General features: G+C 60.8%; 3 protein-coding genes across 5 annotated transcripts; 1 reads left to right on the forward strand and 2 right to left on the reverse strand.

Annotated features, from left to right (window-relative positions):
• The first annotated feature begins 708 nt into the window (after nt 1–708).
• MISP3 (MISP family member 3) lies at nt 709–4,989 on the forward strand. 3 transcript variants are annotated; one of them, XM_030879860.3, is made up of 3 exons: nt 734–1,892; nt 2,405–2,478; nt 2,738–4,989. In XM_030879860.3, exons 1-3 carry the CDS (start codon nt 1,325–1,327, stop codon nt 2,753–2,755), a joined length of 660 nt encoding a protein of 219 aa, XP_030735720.1. In that variant the 5' UTR covers nt 734–1,324; the 3' UTR covers nt 2,756–4,989. The 3 variants fall into 3 exon arrangements, with proteins under 3 accessions (XP_060153041.1, XP_030735719.2, XP_030735720.1); XM_060297058.2 differs by lacking the exon at nt 2,738–4,989 and having other exon boundaries at nt 709–1,892; nt 2,321–2,452; XM_030879859.3 differs by lacking the exon at nt 2,738–4,989 and having other exon boundaries at nt 714–1,892; nt 2,405–2,729.
• A 1,270-nt stretch (nt 4,990–6,259) lies between these two features.
• Nucleotides 6,260–9,122, reverse strand: C3H19orf67 (chromosome 3 C19orf67 homolog). Its single transcript, XM_030879858.2, has 6 exons — nt 8,788–9,122; nt 7,958–8,102; nt 7,740–7,840; nt 7,468–7,653; nt 6,992–7,126; nt 6,260–6,527 (listed from the first exon to the last, which is right to left on the reverse strand). The coding sequence occupies exons 1-6, from the start codon at nt 9,120–9,122 to the stop codon at nt 6,353–6,355; spliced, it is 1,077 nt and encodes a 358-aa protein (XP_030735718.1). The 3' UTR covers nt 6,260–6,352.
• A 1,198-nt stretch (nt 9,123–10,320) lies between these two features.
• SAMD1 (sterile alpha motif domain containing 1) lies at nt 10,321–14,205 on the reverse strand. The gene is made up of 6 exons (XM_060295581.1): nt 14,079–14,205; nt 12,311–13,432; nt 11,597–11,891; nt 11,410–11,506; nt 11,200–11,311; nt 10,321–11,050 (listed from the first exon to the last, which is right to left on the reverse strand). Exons 2-6 carry the CDS (start codon nt 13,274–13,276, stop codon nt 10,892–10,894), a joined length of 1,629 nt encoding a protein of 542 aa, XP_060151564.1. The 5' UTR covers nt 13,277–13,432; nt 14,079–14,205; the 3' UTR covers nt 10,321–10,891.
• Between the last annotated feature and the right edge of the window lie 223 nt (nt 14,206–14,428).

Raw genomic sequence — 14,428 nt, forward strand, 5'->3', positions numbered from 1 at the left:
GGATACTTCTCTGAGCCTTCCCAGTCGCCTGGGTCCAAGGTGACCGCCTTTCAAACCTCAGCCGCTCTGCTGAGCCCTGGGCGTTCTGTGTGTGCGTCCCTCCCTCGTCCCTCAATCTGGGAGTGCACTTGGCGGTGGACGCCTCGCGTACTTTTCCTGGAGAGGGTGAGGGGAAGGGCCCTCTGGGCTTGGCGCGGGCGCTGGCTCACCGCTCGGAACCTTGCTGAACCCAGGCACTGGGAGGGAGACTGGGGCGGGCGGTGAGGCGGTTCCTGGCGCCCCCTCCAGCCCGAGCTGTGCGCTGCAGGGGTGGAAGGTGGAAGGACAGCCCAGACGCCGTGGGCGTTGCTGCTGCGCGGGACAGGCAAGGCCCCGGAAAGATGGCTGCGGGGGACACCCCACCAGAGGACAGCGTTCAGAGGCCCAGCCAGGCGTGCAGCTAGGGCCAAGCCTCCTGGCAATGCCGGGGACGTGAGGCCGAAAACGTTCTAGGGTGGCGCCCCCTGAGTGAACACTGCACCCAGACTGGCGTCCCAAGTAGCGGGCTAGGTCTAGGGAAGTCCTCTTTTAAACGGGCCAATGCCCTGAGCTGACTTGAGGTGTGCTAGTGGAAGCAATCCAGCGCCCAGCTGAGGCGCCCCCGTCTCGAGGGCGGGGCTAGGGCGGAGCCCGGAGTCCTGCCTGCAGGTGCAGGGGGCGTTGCCCGGCCCTGCCCCCGGGGACAGTTCTTGGAGGCCAGGGGCGGGTCAGAGAAGCGGCCGGTGCAGGCTACGCCTTGGAACCCGCGGACGGCGACTGCAGCCACAGGTGCCGCGCAGGGCGGTGTGTTCCAGCTCTGGGCATCAAAACTCCAGCGCTGGGAGCTACGGCTTCCCAGCTGCTCCCAACCCTGGACACCGAGGCCCCCGGGCCGGAGAGCGAAGCCCTGGGGTCGTCCGAAGAGCGGGGCCCTGAGCCCCCCGGGTTAGACAGAGAAATTCCCGGGCCTGCCGCAGAGCAGGATACCGAGGTCCCCAGGCCAGGAGGCGAGGTCCCCGTGCCCTCCCCAGACCAGGGCGCGGAGACCCCCGAGCAAGAGAGCGAAGTCCTCGGGCCATCAGCGGGGCAGGAGGCAGAGCGCCCTGGACCGACCGCAGCTGAGGGCTTTGAGAGTCCTGGGCGAGGCAGCGACGACGCTGAACCGTGTGAAGCGCGAGGCGCGGGGCTCCTGGAGCAGTGTCCCTCTCAAGGTCCGGAAACCTCCTCTGAGTCAAACTCGGAATCCCCCCAGCTGCGTTTTCTACTGCGCTCCGAGACCCCACAACAGCCCCCAGAGCAGCCGCTCATGGAGACGCCCATCGAGCGCGAAATCCGCCGCAGCTGCGAACGCGAGGAGAGCCTGCGCCGGAGCCGGGGCCTGAGCCCAGGTCGCGCGGGCCGCGAACTCGTCGAACTGCGTGTGCGGCCGGTGCTCAGCCTGCCGGGCCCCGGCTCCGCGCTCCCGCGCGCCTTGGAGCGCGCTCGGGCGGGCGCGCAGATGCAGCGAGACATCGAGCGGGAGGCCCATCGGCAGGCGGCGCTAGCGCGCCCCGAGATCCCAAAGCAGCGCGCCCGGCAGCCGCCTCAGCCGCTGGGCGAGCTCAAGCGCTTCTTCGAGGCTGCCGGCGGGTGCGGCTCCTCGCTGGCGGCGGAGGGCAGCGCGGACCCGCAGCGGCTGCCTGAGCCCGGAGGTCGGCCACGTTCAGTCGTGCAGAGCCGGTGCCCGGTGCTGGCCCGCGCCCCGCCGCCCATCGCACCATCGCTGCTGGAGCAGGAGGTGCGCGAGGTGAATGAGCGCGAGCGGGAACTGCAGCGCCAGCGCCTCAGCGTCTACGGCACCGCCGAGTTCAAGGAGCCCGCGCCCAGCCTAACTGGTAAGCCACTGGCGCCCCTACGCTGGGAATTCCCAGGGCTCCAGCCGCTCTCACCGACTGCCCAGCTCCAGTGGCCCTCTGATCCTCAGGGTCCCCCTTCCTGGCTCCCAGACTCCTCGGGCCCCTCTCAACTCACCTCTTCTGGGCTGACCATCCCTATGCTCCACACCCCCGGACCCCGTCGGACTCCCAGATCCAGACCCCTAGGCTCGTGGTGGGGGAAGGGAGGAGGATCCCACATGTCTTTGTCGGGTTCCAGGGAACCCTCCCTGGGTTCAGGCACACCTGGATCCTCCCTCTGAATTTTCGGGTTCCTACCTCCCCACCCTGGGTTTGTTTGCCTCTCTCCCCCCTCGGGTTCCTCCCTCCTCCCTCATGATGGAGGCCTCCATGGGGAGGAGGGGGGTGAACGCCTGTGTGTGTTTAAGGGGCGCGGCCGCTCTCCTTCGTCCTGGCCGCCTCCAGCTGGTGAGCGGAGGGGCAATCTCGGCTGAGCGCCCCTTCCCCCGCAGCGAGCAGGGGCGACGGAAAGCTGGCGGTGATCTGGCCTCCCCGCAGAAAGGCTTCGGAGAACGGCCTGGAGCAGGTGGGAACCCCTTTCCCCTCCTGCCTCAGGCGTTTGTCGCTGCCCCCCACCCCAACCCTCTGCGTGCGAGAACGCTGGGCTGGGGAAAGGACCCCCTGGGAAGTCACTCTGCGCTAGGACCCAAAGTCCCGGACGTGGCCCAGGGGTGTCGAGAAGGCGGTGGTCCTGGGGCCCAAACTGCCCCACCCGGGGCCTGGGTGTCCCCACTCGCGGTGCGCGGGCCCCCGAGGCATGCCTTCGGTCTGGCCCCTCTCTCCAGGAGGAGCCGAAGCCTTGAGGTTCGAGCCGGCTGGGGTCCCCGGACGAAGGTAACATGCCCGTCAGAGGACCCAGGCAGGGGCGCCCAGGAGTGCCCTCCGGATCGGCGGAAGACCTAGAGAGGGGCTACAGGTCTGAGCCAGGAAGGACGCAATCGATCAGCCCCTCCTCGAACCTGACTTTGTGAAATTGACCAGAATCTTCTATAAAACTGTTAGTCCCAATGGGGAAACACCACTATCACAACCCCGCCAGTAAAACTGCCCCGCCCTTCTCCACCTAACTGCAGACGGAGCTAGCCTCTCCTTCCGGCCTTGACTGTTAGATAGGGGTCACCTCCTCGGCTGTCCCCACTCCCCAATAAAGCCCCTTCTTTCTGGGCAGTGCAGGGCTGCTTTTTTCTGGGTCCTCTTCGTCTGCGGTGGGGTGGGGCGGGAGCGCGGCGAGAGGAGCAAGGCTTGAGAAAGTCGCCGGAGGCGCCGGCCGGAATGCAGAATGTCCCCTATCTCCCTGTTCCAGGGCCGCATATCTCCCCCTGCCCGGCCGGGGCCCTAGTGCCCCCTGGCGACGCGGGCGCGAACTGCGGCGTTGGGACAAACGAACCCATGCCCACCCTTTCCAGATTTCGTCAACATTTATTGGTGCCAAACCACATGCCCCGCGCAGGGTGCTGGCTAGACAGAGGTGATAAGAGGTTGTTCCCGCCCTTGGGGACATAAACAATGGCTACAAAAAAAAGGGAGTGGTATTGGTTCAAGCTCCTTAGTAGGGCATGCAAGGCCATTTATAATCTGCCTAGCAATTGCAAACCTCACATGCCTACAGACCTTAGGCAGATATTAAGAGAGAGACAGGGTGTGCTGTAAAACAAATGCCTCATTTCAACAGGCAGGTAGGTGTTCTTCCATATCACCAGTGCTATGAGTGAGTGAGCTTAGTGGTGTCAAGCTTCTGCTTTCCAAAAGCAACTGGAGGGAATTCCCTGGTGGTCCAGTGGTTAAGATTCTGTGCTTTCACTGCCCAAGGCCTGCGTTCAATCCCTGGTCTGGGAACCAAGATCCCACGAGCCCCATGGTGCAGCCAAAAAAATAAAAAACAAACAAACAAAAAACCCCCAAAGCAACTGGAAGTCCAGGCTTTAAAAGAGAAATCTACCAAACTTTAATTGTGACTATTTAGAAAACTTTAATTGGTGGGGGGCAGGAGGGGACAGCAAGCAACACCTGTTTGCAGACGGGCTTATGGCTGTCAATTGGCAAGCCCTCCTTAATTTCCCTCTGTCCCAAGACAAGGGGTCCAAGGCTCCCCTGGATGGGATTCAAGATAAGCTGTAAGACTGCATCTGTGCAGTATATTCTGCAGTGTTAGTGTATCAGCTTCTTAGAGGTGCGCTGAGACCCAGAAAAGACTTTTAGAATCATTGTTTAAACTCCTGGATTTGTCCAATTCTGTATGCCCTGGGTCTAGCTCACACAGCACTGCACCCCAACAGTAGCTCAGCCCAAGGACCCACCCCTGACCCCATCATCAGCACACTGACCACATGGTTGACCATGACTCTGGGAGGTACAGAGAGAAAAGCAGGAAAGAGCCAGCACTGCCAAAGTGGAAAATGGAAACGCCAAGAACCTGTTCTTAATCCTCCCAGCAGGGGAGCTAAGAATTAAGTATGTAGAGTTAACAGAACTGCTTAAGTGTAGGCCTGGGTTCTCTAACTTTCTTGCATATTAAAATCACCTGAGGCACCCTTATGCCAAATAAATCAGAATCTGATAGAGGCCTTGGCATCAGTAAAGCTCCCCAGGTGCTTCTAACATGGAGCCAAGTTTGAGAGCCATGAGGTCGATGTAGGCTAGCATTTCTCAAAGTGTGGCATCTGGACGAGCAACGTCAGCATCACTTGGGAACTTGTAAGAAACACACATTCTTGGGCTCCATCCCAGACTTAATGACCAAACCCTCCACATGACTCTAAAGTTAGAGAATCATGGGTGTAGACAGGACCCAAGAAATTAAGCCTGTTTCCTTCCTCTCTGTGTTGTCACCACCCACCAGAAATCTAGTTTTAAGTGGCTTGTGGATTTGTCTTAAGGGAGATAGATTAAATCTGCATGTCGCTAGTCCAAATTGAGATGTTCTGTAAGTGTAAAATACACAAAAGATTTTTAAAACCTAGTACAAAAAAAGAGGGCTATCTCATTAATAATTTCTTACATTGATTATATGTTGGAATAATATCTTGGATATATGAAGTTAAATAAAAATATCACTAAACTTATGACCTCTTTATTTTTCTAATGTGCCTACTAGAAAATTTGAAATTACATATGTGACTCGCATTTGTGGCTCATTTTAAATTTCTATGGGACTGGGCTAGTCTAAACAGTGGAGGGGGGCCTCAAATCCGTGTCAGGGAACTTCAGAACCCCTTTGGACCCGTTCAGACCTGGGTTGTGGACTAAAAAATCCTTGATGCAGTCAGAAACTGTCACCAGAAGCCTCCAATCCCACCCCGAGTGAACAAGGGTTTTGGTCCAGTCCTGATTTACTTCACCTCTCACGTTCTTTTTTGTCACTTGTAAACTGGGATAATCATAATACTTATGATAATACTATGTACCAGGGACTATTAGGTAAGCGAGTGTTTTGCTCCATGAAGCAGGGCTCCAAGTCTCTCCTCCCACTCTGAAAATGCTAGGGGGAACCAAAAGGTGTCCCTTAGTTTAAAGCGGGGGGTTGCTCGCAGCTGAGTGACAGCCGGGTCAGCAAGGACACCCCTCCCCTCGCAAGTGACCAGTTGCTATCAGAAGAACCCAGCTCAGGTCCAGGCTCCGCCACTTGGTCGCCGTAGCTCTCGGCAGGCGAGTTCACCTCTCAACCCGTGTCTTCTCTCCGGTCCAAGGTTGGGGTGAGGCTTAGCGACCCTAAGTTGGATTGCCTCCAGGCTCTCCCGCCCAGCCCGCGCCCCGGACACTCCAGGGGGTACGGCGACCTGCACAAGACAAGACCGAAAAGCTGGAAGAAAAGATCTAACCTCGGCTCTTAGGAAACTGATGGCTGGCCCTTTCCCGGGGCACGTTGGGAAATATAGTCTTTTTCGGTACAGGAAATAATTTCCGGGTCAAAACATAAGAGTGGGCGTGGCTCTGCGTCCCTTCCCACAGTGGGCGTTGAATTTCCCGGCTACCCAAAACTTGAGGTTTTCTGGGTTCCGGTTGTTGACAGGAGCAGCTACTTCCCTTTTTGCTTCATGCGCGCCTCTGCGCATGCTCTGAGCTTCCGTCCTCCCGTCGTGGACTATGGTTTTGTTTCCAGAGACTACATTTCCCAGAAGGTCGCGCGAGTGGGCGGGGCCCCCTCTCCCCAAGGGGAGGGGAGCGGCGATCCGAGCGGACGCTGAGCCTGTGACCTCTTTCTTTCTTTTATTTAACATAAAACCGGTGTGTCCACCCGCAGCGCCCCGCGGCCGGGCCGGACCCAGTGCGGACGGGCTAGCTCGGCCTGGCCCCTTGGAAGGCGAGGCGGAGCTGCACTAGGAGAACGAGTGAGCCCCTCCACTACTCCCTCTCCTGGAGTTTGGAACTGTCAAGCTCCAGCTCCCACCCTCTCTCCAGGTTCAAGACTCCTGCGCGGCCCACGCCGCGGGCCCGGCGGCGCTCGGGGGCCGGGCCGTGCCTGCCTGGCCCGTGAGGATCTGCACCAGCAGGTCGGTGGCCAGCATGTGCGACGGCTCCTCGAAGCCGATGGTCAGCAGCTGCTCGTAGTCCCCGGAAGGCTGCGGGGACAAAATCCTGGGGGCCGGGGAGAGACAGGCCTGGATGTGAGCGCCCCCTGCTACTCGGGAGCCCCTCCCCTTGAGTGAGAGGCTGTGGCTGAGAGAGGCTTTGTTTCAGCTAGGGGTGGGAAAAACCCTGGGGGAAAGTGATTTTCTTGTTGATGAGAAACATAGAGGGTAACGGCTCTGGGAGGCTGAACAACTCTGGCCCTGACCTGGCCAATTACTCAGCTAGCTGTGTGTCCTTGGGCAGGTAATTTATCCTCTCTGAGCACCTATTTCCTTCTTTGTAAAGTGGGGCTAGTAGTATAGACCTCAGCGGGTTGTTACACGAGTCTGCATAAAGCGCTTTTCAGGGCACAATAAAATGCTATCATTATTACCAGTGGAAACAGTGTTGGGGGAGGTAGATGGTGTTTGTTTGGGTTCTGCCCCTCCCTCCAGACCCCACGCCCACCTTGCCATAGCCCTAGCTCCTACCATGAAGAAAGGTCATCCTCAGCTGGTCCTAGGGGCACCCATCGGCCGATGGACCACAGCTTCTGAATCTGGGGGCATGAGTTGGTTGGACTCTTGCCTGTGTCTTCCCATGTATCTCTATAGCACAGGAAGTAGCTGGGAGGGGAAGGGGCAGCAATTAAATGTGAGCAGTTTCCTAACTTCTGTTGGAGGGCTTTAATTTTGGAGGTAAGGTAGAAACTCATCAGAAGTTGCCTTCAAGTTCTCAGGTAGGGATATGATTCAATACTGAGGCTTTTTCTCACTGTCAGCCTACTTTTAAGATGAGGGCTTTTATTTTGATGGGGGCATATATATATTTTTAAAGGTGGGGATGACCTTTCAAAGGTCCTTGATTTCCCGCTTGGCTTTCCATGCTTTGATGGTGGTGGTTCAGTGGCCCAAACTGGCATTCTCCATAGAGAGGGGAGGACTTTGATTCTGATAAGGGGACTCACTAATCCACACGGGAATCTTGCCCCTGGCTGCTGGACTCTGGGGTGGTTTCCAGGTTCCAGCGCATCTTCTTGTAGAGGTATCGGGGCAAGCGGCTGGCGGTGTAGGCGGCAGGGGCACAGTATCTAAAGATGGACACCTCGTGGGAAGGACTGATGGAGAACCTCCCGCAGAAGAAACAGGAGATGCTGGCAGGAGATGGGAGAGTGGGGAATGAGGGTATGCCCTGGACTCCTCCACCCCTGACCCCAATCCCAGTCTCCTAACCTTTTACCTTAGGGGGTCAGTCTCCTCCAGGTTCACAAACCCAAATGATGCATACATAAGGACCAGCTGTTCCAGGCGCAGAGTCAGCTGTTGGGAGATCTCCAACAGCTGCATGGAAGAGGGGGCATAATGTGATTAGCTGGCCTGCCATGAGCGTCCTCCCCATCCCCCAGGCCTGAGGGATGAAGAAAGGGGCATAGGGTCTGGGAAACCTGCTCCACACACCCCCTTTCGGATCAGCTCCTGCAGGGCTCCAAAGATGGGGGGCACACTCCGTGCAGCTGCCTCCAGGTACAGGAAGTAGGGCTCACACATCTGCAAGAAGGTGGGCATGGCCTTCGCCAGCTGTTCCTTCTGCACTCGGTCCCTGCTGAAGGGAGAAGGGGGCCTTTGCCTGAGGTCCCTGGCTCCCCCACCAATTTCTCCCATTCCACTCACTGCCCACCTGTATCCCTGACCTGGACCCCCACTACAAACCAAATCCCCCAGTGTCAGGCCTTTCTCAGAGCATCTTCCAGGACCACCAGCATCAAAAACATTTGAAACACTTGTTAAATGCAGACACCCGAGTCCCAGGACTGACTTTGACTTACTATTCCCTGGGTGAAGCCCAGAAATCTAGGGTTTAAACAACCTCCCAGGGGATTCCCATGGACATTGATATATGAGAATCACAGTCCCCTTTCCCTTGGTCTGGGAGTCGTATTATCCTTTGAGGCCTCAAACTGGTAGCCAGTAGGCCAAATCTTGCTCAGATAGGTTTTGTTTAGCCTGCCCAGGGTTCAAAACCTAAGCCAACGGTTACAAAGTGGGAGAAGAGTTCTAGCGATTTGGCAACCCCAAGGGCCCACATAATAGCCCGCACTCCCTAACCCCAAATTTCTACACAGTCCTCATAACTCTTCGAAATTGGATTGCTGATCAGCTAGCTTCATTTACCTCCTCTGGCTCCTAATGCTTTTGAGTTTGCAAATCTAGTGTCTGTCACCTATTTTGTTATTCCCTTCTCCGTCTCCTCATCCATGGGTAGAACCTAGGACCCCGTCCAACATCACCTGTGGAACAAGTAGCTCTGGAAATCATCTGCCTTCTTGAGCAGGTAACGGAGCTGTTCGCTGATGGGGCTGAACATGGTGTCCAAGGGTAGGCGAGGAGGGGCGGGCCCGGGGCCTGGGGCCAGAGGCTCAGGGAAAGGCGTAGAGGTGGAGGCCTCGGGCAGCTGCCCCTGAATATCCTCGGGCTCCGCCTGGGGTGAGTCCCCAGGTCGGCCAGTGGGAGGCGACCATGAGGGGTCTTCGCAGGGCTGTACCCCAGGTTCCAAGTCGTCCGGGAGCGGCGTTTCCCCAGGGCCCGCGGGGAGCGGCCCCAAGAACCACTGCCTGGTTGCCATCGTGCGGCGGGAGGCGGGGACCAGAGCTCTTTAAGCCTCCGCTGCTCACATTGGCCGCAGGTTCGACCCCGCCCAGGGTACCTCGGACTTGGCTGGGAGCGCGTCCCCCTCCATCTCACCCGGGCCTCGACCTCTCTGCCGGCGCTGCGTGGAGGGAGTTCAGTTCATTTGAATTTCAACACGCAGGAGGGGCGAGCCGTTCCGGCTCGCGCTGCGCGGCCCGGCCGCGGCGCCTCGCGCACACGCGCGCTCCCGGAACCTGGCCGTGGGGTACGCGCCGGGGGAGGCGACCTGGGCCGCTGCTGGCGCGGCAGTGTCCTGGGGGTGCGACCTGGGGCCAGCGCATTTGACTCTCTGAGGCGGTTTCCTAGGGAGGAGGGGTCTCTACCGAGCGTCCAAACCCCGGGGTTGCAGGTATAGAAAACGAGGACGGCCCCGCCCCACTCGCTGAGTCTCTGACTCCCAGGACACGGAATCTGTATATTTTTTAAAAAAACTAATGGAGTTGAGAAACTGCATTAGAACTTAGCAGCACTTGTGATGTAGTGGTTGTTACTAACAATAATAAAAATTTTCACTTGGAAAAATTTTCCCATCCCATGACCTCATCTGATGGCCCAGTCCTTTCCGCCCCTTTTATGGAGAGGGCCAGGAGGCCTGGAGACCCTACCATGGGCCCAAAACAGACCCCTGCCTGCAACAGTTGTAGGCTGGATTCTTTGTAACATGCAAAGGTTGTCAGATAATAGAGCTATGAAGCCAAACATATTAATTATAAAGACTCTGGGTAAAGAACTCAGACAGGTGTCAGGCTGCACCCCGCGTGACCCTGAGCAAACATCTTTGCCGTGATGAGCCAGTTGCCACATCTGTAAAGTGGATTTTTCACGAGCCCTGCCTCATGGGGCTGTGGTGAGACCCAGAGAATGCCCGTAAAGCCTAGAGTTAACTGCTAGTCACTTAACAAATATTTGAGCACCTACTGTGTGCCCAAGCGCTGTTCTGGGAATGGGGAGATGGCAGAAGCAGCAAATATTCCTGTCCTCCTGGAGCAGTTAGCTGGCTGTGGGGCAGCCCCATTCACTACCTGTCTCCCTCCTCAAACAGTTCTGTCCTAACCCAAGACTCCCAGGAGGCTGGTGTGGATCTCCACGTCCTCGACTACATTCATAAAATGGACGCTGTGCCATGTTTTTGTTCTCTCTTTTTTTAAAATTTTATTTAAAAAACCTTCGGTGCAATATTAAAAAGCAATACAGCCAGCTGGAGCGACAATGAACAGAAAGAAATGGGAGGGGTAAGGAAGCTCCAGGGACCCCCTCCCAGCTGCTCCCAGGGGCTGGAGGCCAGGGACAGACTGGGGAGGGGCCTGGGTGGTGGGGGAGGGGGGAACGGCCACCCACCAAAATGAACAGACAGAATAAAACATTTATATAGGAAACATCTGGCTGAACTGAAGAGGATCTAGGGAAGATGGGAAGCCCCCATTTTACTTTTCCAAAAATGTCCTAGACTGGGTGAGGGGGAGGGTTGGCCTCCTGGGGTGAAATAAGTAGGCCCTGTCCCACCCGACACTCCTCTATCAGGGAGTCCAGGCTGTGCTGGGCACCAGAGGTGTGTGTGTTGGGGAGACACAGGGAAAAGAGGAGTAGGCATGCCCCCTCACTGGAATCTGTGATGAGGGCTGAGGGTGTCCCCGACCAGCTCCCGGACTCTGGGGGTCTTGTGTAAGGTGGGGACTGGGCTGGGGCAGGGGCGAGGCTTGGCGCTCAGCCTAGGAAGCCATCAGGGTCGTCATCCTCAAAGTGGCCTTGTTGCAGCACCTTGATGTGGTGCTCGTAGATTTTCAGGGCTGGGCCGAGGCGGATGGACAGGCCGGTCAGCACATCTGTGCGCTGCATGAGCAGCAAAGACTTGCCATCGATTTCCTGGGTGGGACAGAGAGAGAGAGAGAGAGAGAGAGAGAGAGAGAGAGAGAGAGAGAGAGAGAGGAGAGCGAGCGAGCGAGCAGGGTCAGAGCACACACCCCCACTAAGGCCCTGGAACGCTGGGGCTAAGTTGAGGGTCAGGAACTCACCTGCTCTTGGAAAGCTGTTGCCTGCTCGGGGAAGCCGGCCTCGGTGAAGTACTCTACCACATCTGTCACTGTCCACTCCACAGGATCAGCCGGCTTCTCCTTGCGCCCAGAACTGTGTTGGAACAAAGGGAACCAGTGAGCAGTGATGCTCCTCTGGTTCTGTGACACACACCTGGGCGGCACCCCTGTGTCTCAAACACCCCAACTTACGGACAGCCAAAGGGGGTCCCATCAGCCCCAGGTAGGGCTGGTTTTCCTGGGGGCAAAGGCACAGGGGATGGGGAGTCTGGCCCAGTGGCAGCAGAGGCTGGGAAATAAAAAGCATATGCCTGTGGTTTTGTCTTGGGGCTCGGTTCCTTCCCACCAGGCACCCTCCCCCACCCGGCGGGGTCCTTACCTGATCCCCCTTCCTTATTCATGGCGGCCATGGAGAACACCTGTCGGGTACCACTGCCTGGTGCTGGCCCCCGCCCTTCATCCTGGCCCTGGTGGGGTCCACAGGGTGTCCACTCCTTGATCCTCTCCTTGGCACTCTGAGGGCCCCGCTCGCCATTAAGCTGCTGGTGCTGGGCACCCGCAGGACGGTCACCCTCGGGCACCTCGGAGCCCTCAGACACTTCGTCTTCATCATCTTCATCTTCATCATCTTCATCCTCCTCTTCCTTCTCAAGCACTCGCTCTTCTCCACCTCTCTGGTGCAAGGGAGACAGGCACGCAAGGTTAGTAGCTGTTCTGGCCCTGGGCCCAATCCCTGGGATCCAGGACCAAGTGGTGTGCCTCACTACCACCTTTAATATCAACACGGACTAACTTTTACACATTCACTCCATGCCAGGCTCTGTGTTAATAAAGCCCTCAGTAGCCAAATCTCATTAAACTCGCTCAACAACCCCAAGGAGTCGCTACTGTTATTAAGTCGCGTTTTACAGCAGAGGAAACTGAGGCTGGGGAAGATCAAGTGACTTGCCAAGGTCACCACCCGCCGAGCCCGCCGGGAAGAAGCGCAAAGCCCCGGCCGCCTGCGGCCCGGTTACTACCGGGATAAGCGCCCCGCTACCAACTTCGCCCGCACCTGCCCACCGCGCGGCGCCCCCCTCCGCGGCGCGCTCACCTTGCTCCGCGACGCGCGGGCGCTGGCAGCCGATGGTGCCCGCCCGGGCCTGTCCCCGCGGGGCAGCGCGAGCGCTCCGAGGCGGGTGCGCTCCAGGCGGCCCCGCGCCGCCGCCTCCTCCTCTAGCAGCCCCTGCACGCGGCCGCGGGTTAGGCGGCCGCCGGCGCCGCCGCTGCCCCCGAGGTAGCGCACGACTTCCCGCAGGCTCACGGGCCGCGCCGGGCCGCCGGCCCGCGCCGCGCCCCCCTCCGGCGGCTGCTGTGGCTGCGGCGGCGGCTGCTGCTGCTGCTGCTGTGGCGGCGCCGGCGGCTGTGGCGGCGGCGGCAGCGGCGGCTCCCGGGCGGCGACGGCGGGCGGGGGGGCGCGGCGCGGGCCGGCCGGGGGCGCCACTGCCGGAGGAGCAGCGGGAGCGGGCGGCGGCGCGGCCAGGGGCGCGGCCCGCTGCGCGCGGGGGCCCGGCTGCGCGGGGCCGGGCGAGGGGGGCGCTGTGGCGGCGGCAGCGGCGGCCGCGCGGGGCGCCCGGGCCGGGGCGGCGGCGGCGACGGGCGCGGGCGGTGGCGGCGGGGCGGGCGTGGGCGGCGGCGCGGCGGCGGCGGCGGCGGCGGCGGCGGGGCCCCCGCGGGGGGCGCGCGGCGGGGCCGGCGGGGTGGCTCCGCGCCGGGGCGGCTGGACGCGCGCCGCGTTGCGGTACGAGATGCTCCCCTTGTAGCTGACCCGGAGCACGGCGCGCTGCTGGATCAGTTTCTCGAGCTCGGCGCGCGTGCGCTCCGGCTCCGGGCCGTGCCGCCGCCGCACCATCCGGCAGATGCGCTCCAGGTCCGGCCGCGCCTTGCGCGAGCGCAGCGAGTCGATGGTGTCCAGGATCCACTCTTGGTAGTGCGGGGAAGCGGCGGACGACGAGGCAGCGGCCGCCGTGGTGGCGGCCGCCGCCGTCTCCGGCGGGGGTAGGGCCGGGGGCCCCGCCATGCCTCCCGCCCGGCCCGGCTGCACCGTGCGCGCTGCCTCCCTCCCAGCGCGGCGCCCCCCTCCCCGGCTCCCCTCCCTCCGCCGCTGCCCGCCTCCTCCGCCTCCCCCCCCCGGGGGGCGCAGCGCCTCGGCGGAGCGGCGGCGGCGCTGCTGTTTCTTTGCAAAAAAAAAAAAAAAGAACGAGAGAGAGGGAGCGAGAGAGAGAGAAAAAACAGTGAGAGAGAAAGAAAAGAGAGAAAAATATATGCACACACTCACTCACTCGCACGCACGCACACACAGACCCGCTTCTGCTGGGCGCGCGCGGGGCCGGGGATGCGAAGAGGGAGGAGGGGAGCGCGGCGCGGCCGGCCCCTCCCCGCCGCCGCCGCCGCCGCCGCCGCACGCGCGCCCTGCGCCCGGGACACTCCGGCCCCCCTTCCTTCCCTCCCTCCCTCCTCCCCGCCGCCCGCCTTCCTCCCTCCCACCCCCACGCGCCCGCTTTTAAGGTGGAGCCCGGGCCCCCCGCCCGCCCCCTTTACCCTGCGCTTTCGCTCACTCAGGCTCGCTCCGACCCCCCCTTACAACTCCCGCGCGCTTTTTAAGGAGGCGCCGCGGAGTTGGCGCCGGGGCGGGGGCGGGGGAAAGCGGCGGGCGGGGGAGGGGGAGGGGAGCGCCTGGGGGAGGGGAGAGGGGGCGGGCGGGGCGGGCGGGCGGTGCTCGGCCGCCCTCCAGCCATTGGGCGCGGGACCCAGACGTCCCCGGCGCCCAGCCCCCCTCTCCACGCCTCCCCGGCGCGCTCCGCTCCCGGGACCGCACTTACCGGGAACTCGCCGCCCGTGGGTCGGGCCACCGCGCTCTGCCGGGGCTGCGGGGATCCTCGGACCACCGACGCCTCCGCGCCCCTTGGGCGCGCTTGGCTCCGCGGGGAGGATGCGGGAAGGGGGGCGCGCACCGTCACCCCCACCCCATACCCCCCTACCAGGGCCGCCCCCGCCGCCGCTCGGCCTCCCGGCGCGCCGGCCCCAGCTTCTCCCTAGAGCGCCCGCCCTTTCGGCCTCTGGCTGGACGCAGAGGGGGCGCGCCTCAGAATGTGGGGACCCCTAATCTGGGGTCAGAGGGCAGTTTGGCGCCCCCTTCTCCTGCGGGGCGGGGAGAGTGGCAGAATTCCAG

The sequence above is a fragment of the Globicephala melas genome, chromosome 3 (assembly GCF_963455315.2).
Source record: "Globicephala melas chromosome 3, mGloMel1.2, whole genome shotgun sequence".
NCBI lineage: Eukaryota > Metazoa > Chordata > Mammalia > Artiodactyla > Delphinidae > Globicephala > Globicephala melas.